General features: G+C 28.9%; 1 protein-coding gene across 2 annotated transcripts in view; it reads left to right on the top strand.

The window, feature by feature from the left end:
* The first annotated feature begins 4,694 nt into the window (after positions 1-4,694).
* The window catches only part of LOC148234125 (uncharacterized), a 35,565-nt gene continuing 22,108 nt past the window's right edge, over positions 4,695-18,151 (top strand). For both annotated transcript variants that reach the window (XM_088187711.1, XM_088187710.1), the window contains exon 1: positions 4,695-4,979. In XM_088187711.1, the coding sequence (XP_088043837.1) occupies positions 4,960-4,979 (20 nt within the window). In that variant the 5' untranslated portion in view covers positions 4,695-4,959. The remainder of the gene's footprint in view (positions 4,980-18,151) is intronic.

The following is an 18,151-nucleotide window of genomic DNA, read 5'->3' as shown; positions in this document are numbered from 1 at the left end:
GTTTTTTCATAAAAATAGAGCCGACGTTAATGTTCGTTTTAAATATACCTTTCAGTAACGAAACTGAAACTAACTCTATCAGAGACATAATCTAATTGCAACAATTAATTTATAAATATATTTATTTAGCAATTATCATTAAAAATAATAATATATTAATTGCAATTGCGCTCAAGAGATGTCTCTAAATAAAAATTCCTTTCCTAAAATGGGTTAATAGGATATGTGATAAACCATATATCGTATTAATAAATCTAGTTGAAAGACAACGGGATACCACTAAACCTGTTCGTAATATAAAAAATATCCTTAGTGACTGAGAAAAAGTATTATGAAAATATTCATAACCACTTATGTTATTTATTATAATATTATATATAATAAATTACAAAGTTTGAAAGTCAAAAATGATGTGTATCTAACCAAGAAAAATATCGCTAGTTTCATGGGCAACTTTCTGATACAAAATTAGTAATTAAGCTTGCTCTGTTTTTAGAACAATGGAACGTAAATATTAGAAAAAATACAATGATTAGTTCATTTTTCCATAATATGTTTTAATATGATGTAACAATTTATTGTAAATAAAATATATAAATAATAATTATTGTTACATTCATGAATTAAAAAGAGAACTTCTACGATGCCAAAGGAAAAAGTGAACGGAGCTTTCGTCTCTCTTTGAAAGACATAAATCTTACAATAGAGGCCAAAGAAGCAACCATAGGTTACGTTTATACATACATACGTTTTTTATTCTTGTAAAAACAATACATATAACAACGATCGATGCATACAAATTAATTGTAGCAATTTAAAAATAGATATTTTTAAACAATAGCGTTGACATTGATCTCCTCAGAGTTTTAATTTGCCAGGCAACAAATGTTCCTGGCAAACGTGTGAACGTTGATGGAATAACTTTGTAAATGACTCATTGTATCAGTATTCCTTTTATTAGTATTCACAATATATTCAGTGACGTGTTGGATTTTTTCTCACATGTAAAGTAAATTGGAGCTCTTAAATTTATTAGAATCTGTAAATTTTCTCTATTTTAAAACCTTAAATATTTTTATTTGCCCCATCAGAGTTGTGATAAACAATAAGTAAGATTTAAAAGACATGTTGCTGTTGCTTTCTGAATCTATAACTTCCTACTTCATTCGTACATTTAGGTATGCAATTATTTGTATTAGTATATATTAACTTTATTAACACCTTTTTATATATTTTTCAACATAGTTGATCAGAATCAGAATTTAAAATAAATTTCTTCATTCCAACGTCATAAAAATCTCATACCGTAAGGAATTTTCTAGCGACCTTTTTTAAAAAAATGTTTCATAAAGCTTATCAATCGTTTAAACTTCTTAATATAAGTTCATCAGTGCGAACAGATGACCTTTCACTCATTTATTCTTGCTTTAATTTATTTACATATTATATTCATTGCGGCATTGACATAAACTGGTAATAAATTTCAGCTGTAGTTTCACTTTTTGTACAAAATAGACAATTCCTTGCATTAGACAAAAATTAGAAACTGACACAATATTTTTTTATTACAAATATTAATATCACGACTTGACTGGTTTTTTCTAATGTGTCACGATAGTCATTATACACAATATTTATATTATACAATATTTGGAAACAATTATGGTGCACACATTACGTAGATATACCATCGTATATATTTTTATCTAGGGCCTCACAACTATCGCCAAAAACGTTCTCAAGCACTGACGTCTTGGTCGAAACGTTCAAGAATACGGGACGCGATCGTGACTATCTAGCGTATTATAAAGCTCGCAACCGAAAATTGCCGAGCATTGATGAATTGTCGACAGCACCCCTTAGCAACTTTAAATATGCTTCATTGAGTAAATACTACGATTTATAATTAAGAAAGATATGCAAAATTTAAATTTTCTCTAAAGCACACGATACCGATATATTCTTGATATACTTATCATTACTCCGATTGATTGATAAATATAAAAAAAATTAGTAATGACTTTAACTTTAAGGAGTAATGATAAGTATATTTGTATCGTGTGCTTTAGAGCTAAACGTAAGGGCATAAATTCAAACTTGGCATTTATTTTTTAATTATGAATAATGATGAAATAGATAGCTCTTGAACTGACTGTGTTAACGCAAATATAATATAGGTTTGAGTCCCATATGATCCCTAGTGTTATATATTTATAATGTATATATATAATTATATTCCCGATCAATTATCAATAATCTCAGGGATGAAGAATCGTAATGATAAATTAAATTCGAGCTAGGTCGTGTCTATATACATATATGAAATAAAAGTTTCTTTAATAATGAATTAATTCATCACATTAGCATAAAAACAATATGAGTGCAAAGTGTTAAACAAATGGCAAAAATACTCTAACGGTTATATAAAAAATAAACAACATGTAAAATTACTTCATATTTTATAATATATAGAACTGACTGTGTTAACGCAAATATAGTATAGGATATACATACAGTTACGACTCATACTTTTTGTATAGATATCTCAGAAATTAAATTCTCTCCAACAACAACAAGTTCAGGCAATAGAGTCATATTTGATGTCGCTACAAGTGTATCGTATAGATCGCGAATCGCCAATAAATTATCGGAGCTACACGCGCTCCGCATAACGAAACCGAGCATCCTCAACATCATATTGTAAATTTTGGCAACGTGCATACAAAATTTTCATCGGCACACTGTGATGTCTTGTCGTGTATGTAGACGACTTTGTTTTCCTGCTGTAAAAATATGTTTTATTATTGTGTGCACATACGGAATGCCAGGAAGTGGGCTCGAAACGTTATGTGCAGGTTGGTGTGACTATGCGGCAAGCATAGGGGTTTGGTTTACAAGTATTTACACGCTAGTCTAAATCGTTAACGTCTATTCTATTAATTATAAGCTATTACTAAAATATACAAGTAATGGATATAATTTTACAAATGGAGCACTTGTTATTAATTATATAAATTAAAATCTGAGTCAGCTACGGGACTCGAACCTGCAGCTTTAAATTATTAGTCTAGTACTTTACGAACTGCGCTGTTTCTGCCTTGACTTGATTATGTTATTTTAATTAATAATATGTACACCTGCTTCAAAAATAACGTTACTTCAAATGAGTATCAATAAAAAAATATGTTGTATACATACATTAATAAAGTTCAGATCTGTTTTCACAGATGATTCTGAACTTATTGCGACCATAAATATCGATCAAAATTGGCAAATTGGATCTCTATCTAAAACATAAACATTACTGAGTTAAAATACTACGATATATTTTTGCTGATTAATGTCAAAGACAATTCTAACAAATTATTCCATTAGAATTTAAATATGTATTAGTAATTTAAAATACCTTCGCTTTAGTTTTATAAATAAAACATACACTTTCGTTTAATGTCTCTTATTATTTTACCGTTGAATAAACCAATTAGATTACAATAACATACTTTCTCTATAATTTTATATTATGTTTTAAATAGATCTCGGTTAAATTATGACAAAGTTATAAAATGTATGTGATTCAACAATGAAAATCCAATTCGACCGGTTTGCACAACTAGGTGACGAATTGGTTCAACGCAATGATCGATTTGATATTCCAAGGTTATTATTAATGCTTCCGAAAAATCCTTATGACCGCTTACAAATTTCACAATCTTAAATAAAAATTTTCGTACAGTAAATATCATGTCTATCTAATTTTAATTTATTTTTGACACATTTTTACTGATAATTCATGAATCATGCACTTCACAGATATTTTATAATGTTTTAATTAACGTGTTAGTATTTGAATTGTTAACTGATATCAACACATTACCTAGCTTTTGGAGATGGGAGGGCTCGCATATCACGCCTTTTTTCTCTCATCTATCTTGCTCACGTTTCGACCTCTGATGTTGGAATTATCGTCGCGGACCTAGTCTGGAACTTATCTTGGCTGCCGCAGATTTTTTAGCTGCATCGTTTTTGACTTGATATTATTTTTGATTTTTCAGTTTAATTGTTAAGGATCAACAAGTACATTAACTTTCGATTATGCTTATTTGTGTGAATAATATTAAAATTGAATTTAACTTGATATAAAACCGGTAACCAAGTGTTTGAAATTGCTTTCGCGTCGCCTCTTTTATGTATTGCTAACATTTTTAATTACTTTTCTAAATTTACTAACAATTGGGTTTTAAATTTTGCATAAAATTTAGGTTTTATCAACATTTTTGAATTTTCCATCAAAATTTTTATCGCATTTAATTTTCTTTGTGAAATTCATTATAAATTTTGTCTTTTACAATCGGAAAATGGTTCATATTACATTATTGTTTGGAAAAGACAGAATTTTTTTCCAGGTCGCTCAAATACGTGGTAAATTTTTTATTTTTATTTCAAATATTAGTGAACCCGTTTAATTTTAATGCTTCTTTGACTTTTTTCAATCCCATCTTCAAAAGCTATGTAACGTATTTATTTTTGTTAACAATTCACTATGGAATAAGTCTATCATATATATGTCACGCGGATTAATGCGCATTGTCGATTACTGTAAGCCAAGTATTACCTGTTCAGGTAAAAATTGCCAACTTAGCCGAAGGTGTTGTCTCTGTCTGATGGATCCCGGGGGCCTCAGTGGCAGGGGGCCCCGTCAGTCGAGTGGTAGGGGCCCATACTATAAAATAACCACCAGCGACAGGCCGCGGAGCTTAAGTCAAACAGCTTCAGCTGGCGTTCAAGCTACATCCACCAGCTCTTCAACTTTTTCCTTAAAAAAATCCGAATCCTCTCCGATAAACATAATCAATTGTGATGGTGAGATAGTGGCCAGAGACTTTTGGGGTAATCGATAGATAAAAAAATCATTTTGTGATATTGTTTTATTGATAAGAAAAGATTAAGTTCAAAGAAGACATGCTGCCCAAAGTGATACTGTGAGTACTCAATTTTTTATTTTTATTTTTACTTTATATAAAAGCAAAACTCGATTGCCTAATGATTCAAGAAGATATATATAGTGATACAAGTGAAAGTTAATGCTGTAAAACTGGTATTGATAGGTCAAGGCTATTTAAAACATATACAAAAGTAAAATCCTTAGCGTTGTATTGCAATGCGTCTATACATTATTTTTTTATTGCTATGCGTTATACAAAGTTTGCTATTGATGCGTTTTTATATTTTTTATTAAAGCTCAAAACCACAGCTTTCCATTTTGACAATAATTTTTAATTTACACGTTTTATTTGAACATATTATATAGTATCACTTATTAGCCATTTGGGCGATTATTAGAAATTCATTTCAATGTCTCGGACCAGCGAGAGTTTAGCTAAAGGTCAAAAGAAGCTGTAATAACTTTCGCTTTTTTAATGGCCGTCACGGTCGTCTCTTATCAATACATGTGTGTGTGTGTTTTACATGAGTATATATTTATATATATATATATATATATAAAATAGAATACAACTTTCATGCTGACCAACTGTAGTGGTAGTAACAATGTGGCCAGACAAGTCGTGAAATAAGCCACATGCATCGAATAGTGACCGAACAATATTAATCAGGTTTTGCCGGGTCCACCGATTGGCTAAGTCAAACGGTGACCCAATTTCTTGCGACTCGTGAAACCTTGGCAAAGAGTGTGTACTAGTACAATGCCTGTAGACCAGTACAATCACACAATTGAAACTTATCTTAAAAATCTAATAGGTTAATTCTGCAAATTCACATAATTATTACCGAAATTTAGATTTTGGAAAAAGACAAGAGACAATCCTCTTTTTCGGTCATTTCTACCAATTGATATATATTATCACATACATCCACAGAGTAATTTTATTATTTGTCATAAAAATTATCAATTTATATAGAATCTGTTTAGTTTAATTAAATTATGAAAAATAACGAGTTAAAAATCGAACAAATTATATTATAAGTAAGAAACGAGTATTTTAAATTTTCATATCTACTAAAAGCCATACCAAAACACAAAACACACTTTGTCAAATAAATAAAAATCACAGTAGTTAAACATTGAAATCAGAAATCTATAATATTTGTACTGTGCAATATATATTATATGATACATACTTTAAGCGACGATAATGTTGAATTTTAATGTTATTGCACGTAAGCATTGACATCAGAAATAAACAAGAAATGTGCAAATATATTCAATCAAAAATTAAGTATTCACAATCTTCTCAATTATGCAACATATGCAAAGTTAATTAAACGGATTAATGTTAAAAAGATTCTACTGCATTTGAATATTATGAAATTGTAATGATTTATTTCACAGAAGTTATGTTTACTTAGATTGTAAGTATGTGATTATTTAAAATATTAAACCAATTAAATATTTAATTGAATATCTTATTAAATTAAAAAAAACAAGACAGCATCTTAGATAATTTTAATGTTAAAAAAATATGATATAAATCTAACGATAACTAAATTACTTAAATCATATTTTTTAAGTGATTGAAACAAGCGGAAGTTTTTACCATTTTTTTTAACGGAAATATCGGTACATAAACGAACGGATGTTGTTGTGTATTTATTATAGGCACATGTGTAGTGATACTTGATTTTCCGGTCAATATGGGGAAAACTATCACCGGAAAAAACTAGTTTCGCTCTTGGGAAACTTACCTTGAATGTCGCACAATTATTTCACTAGTGGTGCTAATTACTTTTAGCATTGACGTAATTTATCAATTATTATTATTTCATAATGGTAAATAGCTTGGCTTTAACTGCAATAGATATTTTTATATGGGGTTGTATAAAAGTCTACTTTACTGTAGCCATACATAGTCAATAAATTGAGTTAATCAACAATTTCAAGGGTAAATGAAATATAATACATATGTGCTTCTGTATGGGAAAGAAAAAAAACTGTTTTTTAACTATGCAAAATTAAAAAAATTATAGTAATTGAAGTATTATTAATATATAATTTTAATTCTGATCGATCAACACAGATTAGGTTTTCGTAGCTTTTTATGAAATTACAGATTAAAATAGTGATGATTAGTTAAAATCAATCTAGAACAATCTAGACCAAAACACACATAATATAAAAGTTATATCAGAAAAAAAATGTTTTTAGTACTTTACAGAACAAAATTACAAATAATCAATATAGATTTTTTTAAGGCCAGTTCATACCTTTTTGATGATGTTTTACAAGATCAAAATGTTTTTTATTATTATATACATAATTTATCTTTACGTATTAATTTTTATAAATATAATAACATAATTTTATTTCATTTTTTGCCCATAAGAGTAACTTTTTATCGATTTATATCAGCTTTTACAATCACCTGAATTGCTTAACTCAATATTTAATTGCAAAATTTTAGTTTTTATTTTATATTCACATGAGTGGATTTACAGATAAAACAGGTCATTAAAAAGAAGAAAACCGAGAGCAGCGTTTGATTACGTGATCAACAAATAATTATTTCAATAGTTATTAGAATACTGCCACTGGTTGTTATCACTATTATTCTTTTATTTTTTAGAATACATTCTCAGTCTATATGAATTTTAAAATTAAAGAAAAAAATATCTAAACTTAAAATTAAAATATTTAAAAATACATTAAATTCTATGTTTCTCACTCAAATGTCTGATATTGATTCTAAACATGTGAGAAATTAAATTAAGTTAAATTCTAGATTTATATAATGATTTTTTTATTCAACCTATTTATGCATATAAATCATTCCGTGCAGTAGCATTCCGCGTGACAGTATAAAAATATTACGACAGTGTGTCAATCGCGGTCGACAGTACTCATTTCAATATTTGCACAAAAGTCATTTTGCATAATTGGCCTTTAGTTATGTACAAATTAAAACCGAAACGTATTGAATATTCAAACGCAATCACATATGTAATTAAGTCTTTTCATTTTCACTTTTTCGTCAATAATGCACTGAAATGTAGCGGTGAAATTAGCATCATGAATAGAAAACACATTGGTTTGCTACGAAATTGCATCGTTTTCACTGATCATTAAAATCGCCAATTCTCTGGAACGTTCATGATTTTTTATTGATTTTTTTGGCTTAAGTCTTGCGAATCATGTCAAGTCAAGGCAGAGTCAAATATCTAATATTTTGCAACGTATCTGACCTTTCACAATCGGTCAACATCGCTCATCGTGCCGAATGTTTTGAAATACATTGCCCAAATTGCTAAACTTTTCAAAATCAGTTTTTAAAATAAAAATTGTACTAAATGCATATATCATGCGGTGAAAGCCGATTTCAAATTAATTGCATTAGATGGCGTGTACCATCATCTTTAGAGATCACTTGAATGAATTTATATTTTTTACTATCGACATGACTGACGAAAAAGTTCCATTGGATCGAAATAGAGAGATTTTTAATCGAATGTTGGAAAAACACTAAAGGAAGTAAGTGGCACTGTAATGTGAATGTCAAGTAAGCGATGTTAACCTTATAAACGTTTCATGGCAAGGACGCATGAAAACTGGTGTGCCATTAATTCTAAATATGTAGTTATACACGTGATTGTATGCTTGGGCGTTTCTCTTTGAGTGCAAATGTGCTGTGCATCGGGCGGCAAAATGAAAGGAGCACCAACTTATTACCTCTCGTTTTTTTACATTTCATATTCGCTTATACTTTAATTTATTGTAAATTATCCATAATTCATACAATTTCATTAATATTATTAACTTAATTTAAAATATTTTTTTAATACTATATTACAAATAAATGACAATTAAACTACTATTTTTGCTATGATAAGCTATGTTAAGTGATGTAATTATAACATAATATTTTACACTTTTTTATAATAATATTAGGTCTCTATTAAATACATATAAAAAATGCACTTTTTCGTTTTATTAAATTGCATTGAAGGCAATATCATAATTATTTTTTAATCATGAAATTAATTCTCAGTGAACGTACAATAGTAAATTATATAATATCTAGGCTCACTTTAACGATATATATATATATACATATGTATATGTGTGTACATAGTTCATTTTAAGTGTTAATAATGCATAATATTTGCCTTAAAAATGAGTAAATGGAGCATTTTTTATATTGATTCTAAACGTCGATTATACAGGAAGTTGATTAAAAAAATTAAATCAAATCACTCATGACCCAAGAAAAACCCGAGCGATAGACAACGACGGCCATCGCTATTATAGCGGTCTTATGGCTTAGGGCTAACCGATCGCTACGTCCATTGTCTCGTCGAACTGTTTCGTCATCTCGGCTATAACCTATTTGCCCGCCTCGATAAGTTCACAATATTTCGAATAACAAGAACAACAATAAATCCGAGCCGAGCGTGACAACACAAAAGTAGGCAACAACTTTTGCTTTTGCTCGCTGAGCTATTAGCTCTCGCAGTAGTTGCGATAGGCCGTTATTACGCCAAGATGATGTTTTGCCAGAGAAAAATTATATTACGGCATATTTTGTGGACGGTGTGTTGAACTCTTTTGTAAGCCAATTTTTTCGGTCCATTACGGAAGCTTTTATCACACGAGCCGTTTCAATCGCGACACGCAACAATCGTGTGCCTATCTGGTTACACTGCACGCAGCCTTCACTCAGCTGGCATTTCGTAGGCCCTTTACAAGGGTTTGCTTTCCAATACCTTGACCAGCAATTGGATCATTCTTGGAATGAATTTATCTATGCCGGAAATACAATGAGCAATGACAATGCTATCACAGATGAGGAATGCTTGAAAAATTACCACATCAAGATCAAATATGGTGATGAAGAAAAATGCTCTAAATTCTATAGAAAGCAATCAATCGATATTGAGCTTCAAATCGAAGACAAATTATTGAATATATGCCTGAAAAAGAACCTCCATTTCATAAAATAAACAAGAATATTTTAATCATTTAATACTACATGTTTTTTTTAAAACCCTAATATATATTACTGTAATTTTACAATAGGTAATGATGTATTTAATCTATTTATGTTTTTGTATGGTACCACCATATATTTATACACATTTTATCATTATATTATATTAGCTGCTCCCTTTTTCAATGATACTAATGTTAGTATTAATACACAAAATATTTAATTGATCATTGAAAATTAAATTCTCAAATATGTTTTAAATTATTTTTTGTATAAAAAACCTGCCAGCTTAGAGAATTATTAAAAAATTAAATCTGTAAAGAGCTTAAAAACGATAGTAGAAATTATTTTGTAAAATATTTTATAATGTAATGCGTTAAAATAAGACTAAATATATGCTATCGTATCAAGGACACTAAAGACTGATATTTAAAATATTTTTGCTAATCATTAAAATAACAAAAAAAATATTTTCCTTATTTAAATTCTATTAAATGATTATTTTATATTACATATAAATCTAGTTGCCCATTTACATTATTATATTTTGTAATAGTTTTAGTTATTATATTTTATTTTATTCAGTTTTGTATAATAAAGTAGTTTATTCAGAGATCGTATTAGAGAGCTTATTTAGTGTGAAGCTCAAATCATGTAGTTTCATAGGACCGAACTTAATTCGATATTAATGCCCTGTTAAGTTAATCTTCTAGCTTCCCTTTGATTAATTTAAATTTTTTAGAGATGCACAAAAGACACACTGATCCACAAAAAGGATGATACATCCTTGCATTAAAAACTTGCTAAATTGTTTGATATAATTATACACAATCACTATTGGCAAGCACGGGTTTCGTCCGCGTCGTTCCATGGTCACTATTTTTTTGTAAAAATATTTCCTCGATTATAAAATCCTTGTTGATGTAGTCTATACAGCATTCCACAAAGTTTGCCATTAACTATTTCTCCGGAAGTTGAGCTTCAATTCAATATGTGAGCTATGACAATCGTATTTCGCAAGTACTGCTCTTTTCGCGCTTCATTAGCGACATAATGCGGCAATTAAAAATTCGCAATATTTCATATATGCTAATGACTTGAAAGTCTTATAGGTTATTAGCATATATTAAATATATAAGACCTAAAGTCGTTGTGCAGGCTGTCGATCGACACTCGACTACCTTTCAGCATCGCCAATAGTCACGTTTTCACATTTTTCGTATCCCCTTAGTTTAGACGGAAGTGTTTTAAAAAGAAAAACACCTTGACTTGAGAGTAACGTTCGAACAGGGGTGAAAATTTTATACACACATCACCAAATTTGCGATAAATATTTTTTTATAAAGCATATTATATATTCATATAAGTAATAAAATCGCGTCTCAATAGAAAAAACTTTTGATGATACAAATACAAATAAGTTTAATTTAATATAAAGAATTTTTCTGTTGTAAAATAATTAATTCTACTAAAATTTAAAAAAAAAAATTTTCTAAAAAACTTTTTTATATTTTGTATTTGTCTGTAGCATAAGTTTTAAAAATACAAATTATATTTTTATGATATAATAATCAGTGTGTAATTTTACATATAAATCGATCATATCTTTGTGGCTAAAATATTGGTGTCATTAAATCGCATTAAGTATATCTCTATTTTGAATAAAATTCCTAATAATCCAAACTATCATTTTTATAAAATTAAAAAATCTTTTTAAATAGATTTATATAGAAAACACATGACTATGACAAAACAATTGATTTTTGAAATTAGCAATTATAAATTTGCAATATAATATTCGTGTATCTATCAAGAATTTCATTTTTAGTTATTTTAATAATTAAAAATATGTGTACAAAATAATTGTGTGTGATTTTTCCACATTACAAGAGTTTGAAAAAAAATTGCTTCCTAAGCTTTTAAAATTAAAATTTAATAAAACGTGTTTTTATATATAATACAAATAAAAATGTAATAAACATAAGTATTTTTGTTACATGCATATAATTATGTATGCAAATAATATATTGCAAATTTTCGAACATAAAACGAGTGCTTGTACTTCGAATATTCAGCACCGAATTTAAAATTTCTGATTTCACACACCAAATTTTTTTGTCGTTGCTAATTGTATGACATCGGAAATATATAGCTTGTCATTTAATAAAATGCTATATCATAAAAAACGTATATAATGAAAAAGTTTAAATGCCATTCAATGCCGTTTTGAAAGTTGCGGGAGGTCCCATAAGAAATATTTTCCCAATTTAAAAAAAATTCACATTGGTCACTGGACAGAGGACATACTGAACGAAGGCAGTGCAGCGAAAAGACCTTCATCCGGTTTCAGACAGGTGTTGCATCTGTATGTAGGCTGGCACGGTGTGAACAGTGCCAAGATAGTGAACACCCACACTCACACATACAAACAATCGCCATGTATGACCTCAGCTCGTTCGCGTTATCAATCTCGTACTCCGAGTCCATCACCTTCACTTTCACTTCGCAGCACACGCCATCACACTCCACACAACAATGCACATACGCCACGTTGTGGCCTCGTTTCGACAAATTCACTTTTTAGCATCTGCTCGTGAAACGCCCGGTCTTCTCTACACTACTCTCGTATGCGTACGTATGTACATATATGTGTATGTGGTTATTCTCTAAAACCAGAGTTCACTTTCTCCGGTACATCGAGTCTCGTAAATATTGAACGCGGGCCACATCAGGGCCCGTCCTCGCCTCGGCCAAAAGAAGGTCATTCTTCTCTTGGAGTCGTGGACTTTCCAACGATTTGTCTCTATGAATCCTACAGATGAACTTTTGCCAACAATAAGCTCGTGTATTTACTCGAACAATATAAGTCAAATATGCGGCACGAACGTAGAGGCATAATAAAACAGTATTTTTTTTATTTAAAATAAAAAATATATTATTCAACAATTGTAATAAATAAAAAAAATGATGCAAATACTTAAAAAAAATAGTAAAACGATTCTACAAAAAGCTTAAAATATATAGCATATATGCTATTTGATGTTAAATTATTATATTATAGAGTACCTTTCAGCATCGCCAAGAATATTTCAAATTCATTTAAATTTATACGATATCTCTACAAGAGGAAGTACAGATTGTATCCTAGTGTATTTTTTTAAGAGCACTTTTTGAAGACCCTAAGTAGCGAGGTTGACAATCCATCAAAGCTAGAGATTCGCGATCGCGTCCCCTATTTCTATGCATCACGACCAGGACGTCAGCGCTCGAGAACGCTTCTCTTATTTGAGCCATCAACTCAATGATGATTTTAGCGATAGCAATAAGATACTGGAAAAAAGTATATAGGATGGTGCTCATCTATTTTAGTTGTACCCCAAAACTGTTTTTAAATATTTATTTGTATAAATATTTTTTATATATATTCGATCGTGACGCATTGGGGAAAACTGTCTAGTTGTAAGATACTATCAAGATAACATTAAAAATATTAATAAAAAAAACGTTCTTGACAGAATATAAGTATATAAGTATTTCAGTAAGCATTCCAAAAAACACTACTTAACATTTTCCATAAAAAAAAAAACATTTTTTTATCTTCAACGAGTTCTTCAGTAATATTAAAGAACGTCTTTTTTCATTTTTACCATATGCTAAGCATAAAAACAAGCTTCTTGATTCTAACTAGGATTTGCAATCGAATATTCGATAATTAAAAATGATCACCTGATTTTAAACCATATATATAACTAATTAATCAAATATTCATTTATACTACTAAATGAAATTTGAAAAAATCATATACAACACAGGAAGTCGTTTTTCTGTGTGTCTAGTTCCACTTTAAAATCCATAGTATTTATGTGCCTTTATTTTGTTTCGAAATGCGAGATAATATCTTCATAACAAAAAATATTGCTATTACGCCTTCCAAAAACATTTGCAAGTAAAATGTTTATTAACCGTATGTACTATGACCGAAATTCGCAGAATTCGTTCTTTCAACATTGAAGTTCGTATTAAGTTTTTGTATTTGTTGTTTCAGAACGCAAAGATTTGATTTTAATCCATTGATTTATCTCTAGATGTTTAATTTATACACCTACAAATTCACACAAAACAATCGCCGATACTTAAATTCGTTCCAAACATTATTAGCTATTGTATATACAATAAATTCGATAAAATGATCTGAAATCTGGTGATTTGAAAAATCTGAAATGACGACCCTGATCAAAAAAATTGTAATAATAAATTAATTATTGACACCTTTACTGATCAGTGATTCGCACAGCACTATGTTATGCATATTTGATAAAATTTAAAAAATTCAATAATTATAAAAGTAATTAAATGCTTAATTAAAATAATTATAATCAAGCATAATTTTTTTAAATTAAATAATATTTTACAAGCAAATAATATATTCCTATAACTTTGCTGAATCTAAATTATATATAATTTATATTTATGTCCTACTAAAAACTTACACATATATGTGTACTAAATTTTGTACCATCCGTTTAAATTTTTCATAGTTGTACTTTAAGACCCTAATGAAATTATAGTCACTTGACTACAAATATTTTCCGGACATCTCACCTCTATAATGCAATATAAATGCCATGCATTCCGATATAAATTCAGAATTTTCTCAGCTGCACTATATAAGCCTAAGTAATATATATGTTTTTCTCCTGAAGCAAAATGTGCATACATAGATATTCGCTGATTCATCTTATTTATCTGTATTTTGATACTCTTTCTAAAGAACCAACTTGCTTGTAAATGTATCAATAATGACTATCTTAGACTAGTACTATGAAATAGTATTCTTATATTATTTTAATTAGATTTTAACTATATGTATAATAATGTAACTAATAAATTGAAATCGTGTCAGATCACGTTACCTATAATTAGTTGTATTTATTCTGCATTTGAAGCACAGTAATATTTAATAAGTACTAATTTCTGTGAATAAACTTGTGATCTCATTTAACGCTTAGAAAAAATGTACGCTAATAAGATATGCGAATAGTTGCATGCGATCGTCAGTATTTTACTTTTACTTAGGCGCCGTTCAATGAACACTATCGCTTGACCAATAAAACACGTTTTATTGTTACGCTAACAGTAGCAATATGGAAAATTTCTTAAAGGCAATTGCATTGGTTGAAAAATAAACAGGTATTAGTGATGAATCTTTCAAAAGTGTAATTCCGTATCCTTGACACTTTGACATTTCCTTATCGAGTGAATAACAAGTTTACATCGCAATTTTTTTCTAGTTATGTCGTATCGTGACTGAACTATTTTCATATACAAAATTTACCGTGAGAAAAGCATTGTCTCAATCTATGTGAATTCAGGGAATTAAACTACTCAAAATAAAATTGCTCGTTTACGAAACTGAGATAATATTATTTATTACGCTAAAAATATTAAATAATAATTTGTTTATACTATATTCTATTAAACTAAATACAATGAAACCTCTCATTCTATTCAAATACAATCAAAATAATTTAGTTAGATTTGACTTGATAAACGAGCAATACAAGCAGTACGTATTGCGTCTTTTTCTCCCCAATTGAGCTGATGATTATTCTCGATAGTGGCTAATTTTTCTTGCAGTGAAAACATTTTTCACTTAAAAGATTGTTGGTTATGCTTCTGCTTATCTAGATCTATAAGACGATGTATTGGATGAATTCGAGTTTAGCTTCAAAGTAACTAAAGAAGACCCAGAGAACCCTTAATTTTGCTTGCGGAAAGCTGTAGTCTTACTGCATTGGTGGGCTTATATAAACGAGACCCGAATTGTCGATAAATTGTGTCCTTTGGGAAGAATATGGGACTGGAGTTGAATGAGTACAATATTCAAAAGCTAGTGAAGAAACATGGCAACGAACAACTAATAGATCCGCATCGCGAGCAACAACACGAAATCTGAAGAGGTGGAGAAAAAGGCTGAGAAAACCCTAACTTCAAATCTGTAAAATGTGAAAGCACCACCCGAGTAAGACTATATCACTGCAAGCCATGAATATATTAAATTTAAATACAATGCCATATTTTCGCGAAGTTTAAGTGAAACCAAGTGTCAATAATATTTCATTGAGCTATTACTAATAGACAGCAGTGCTTCCGATATGAATAATTGATAAATTCAATTACTTTATAATAAAAAAATATACGTGTACTTTGCAGGAATCTATTTTATAAATTCTCATTATTTCTGATAGAGAATCGGAATTATACTCGAAAATCGTTTTATTGTAGTTTTATTTATTAGATGTTTATCAGATGTTATTTAAAAAAGTATATTTATCAGAATTTTATACTTTATCTTTGTATTAAAACAAAGCTTTTTATTTAGCATAAATAATATGTTTCTTCATTATTTTTATTATACTCATAGTATTTTAAGTAAACACTAGATTGAATAAGGACAATACAAATTATTACGAGCTGATGTATCAAAGTTTTTCTGGTGACTATATACAATATTAAAATTGTGATTCACAAGTATTTATATTCAACTTATAAAACTTTACTTGTCATATAATACATAATGTCCTTCAATGTCGCCAGAATTTTAATTAATGAATGAAAATATTATAAGCATGAGGTGTACAAATCTAAACCAAGTAATAAGAATAAACTAAAATAATACAATTAATAAAGTAATAAACGTAGTGTTGCTCATGAAAACTAATAATATAAAATAATACAACTCTATGGTGAAAATATAATTAATATTAATATTTTAATGTAGCAATATTTTTGCCTCACAAAAAATATTATTATGCATGCATATAATACATATATCATTGATAAATGCAATAGTATCGGCCTTTAGAATGCAACTGATATTTTACATAACATCGAGTAGTAGTAGTACTAGTTTTAAAAGTTTACCAGTCTTCTTGGTTTCCATCTGACATTTAAGATTGCGTCTACTACCTTGAACAAAAGATGTTTCGTTGTTAGCAAATATGTATACACTTTGCGTTGCGCAACCGCATTTATATTGTATAATACATTCATAATATTTTTATCAGTCCTTTCTTCAGATTAGCTGAGTTTTCTTTCATAAAACAAAAAAATAGTATTATATCTCTAAATTGTTTATATTTATAATTATAGCATATATTGAAATGCACACTAATTAAAAAATAAAAATATCAATATATGCTTTGATAAGAGCTCAGACCATTGCGCCACAATTATTACTTCACTGTCACAAGCATTTCAGGTGAACACCTCTATATAATATACATACATAATAAGTGCGCAAATATTTGTGAACCAATATATATGTATCAAATTTCTCCTTCATGCTCGAACGCGGCAATTACTAGTACTCTCGTAACCGTTTATTATATTCCGAGTGTATAATCACCCATTCTAATAATATTCATACACCTAAGCTATGTCTAAAATACGCGAGCGTGTGATATAATATGCAATATATGTGTATATACATACATATATATTATTTTTAAATTCTAAAAACGATTTATTCAACACGTTACTTAGCTTTTTATGATGAGAGGGCGCGTCTTTTCTTACTCGAATCTCGATTGTTGGTGTCTGTCATCTTGGGCGTAATATTGACCATATCTCAGCCGCCACTAACCCTTGAACTGCATTGTCCTTGACTCGATCTTGTATTTTATTATTTTTTCGTTTGTTTGTTACTAAGAGAAAAACAAATGCATTTATTTTCAAATTAGTTTGAATGCATTTATATATATTTGAATATTATTCAAATTTTAATTAGTTTGTTTTATAACCTTTTAATCAATTATCCGAAAATTCTTTCGCATCAACCTAGAGGTAATATTAATATTTTTATAATAATATAAATAATATCATCTCATCGATTTTAAAATAGTCAAGCAGCTTATGGACCTTCCTGTATGTATTATATATAAAACAATATTAGTTTCATATAAATATATACTATACACTTCACGGTAGTTTTTCAATTACATCGATTTGTTATTAAATAATTGTGCCATATTTAACAATTCTTTCTCATTATTAAGTGGTGCTCTTACAGATACAGCTTATTTTAAATGACCACTGAGTATTGCAATGTTTCTTTAAAGACACATATATTTGACAGTAAATATCACCATTCTTGCCACTCAAACAAAAATATGCAAATTCATTCACTTAATAGTCTGAAATATTTAATATCA

This window comes from Plectrocnemia conspersa, unplaced genomic scaffold, assembly GCF_051122295.1.
Source record: "Plectrocnemia conspersa isolate PC_06_02 unplaced genomic scaffold, ASM5112229v1 ptg000006l, whole genome shotgun sequence".
Lineage (NCBI taxonomy): Eukaryota > Metazoa > Arthropoda > Insecta > Trichoptera > Polycentropodidae > Plectrocnemia > Plectrocnemia conspersa.
This window is presented reverse-complemented; position numbering and strand designations above follow the sequence as displayed.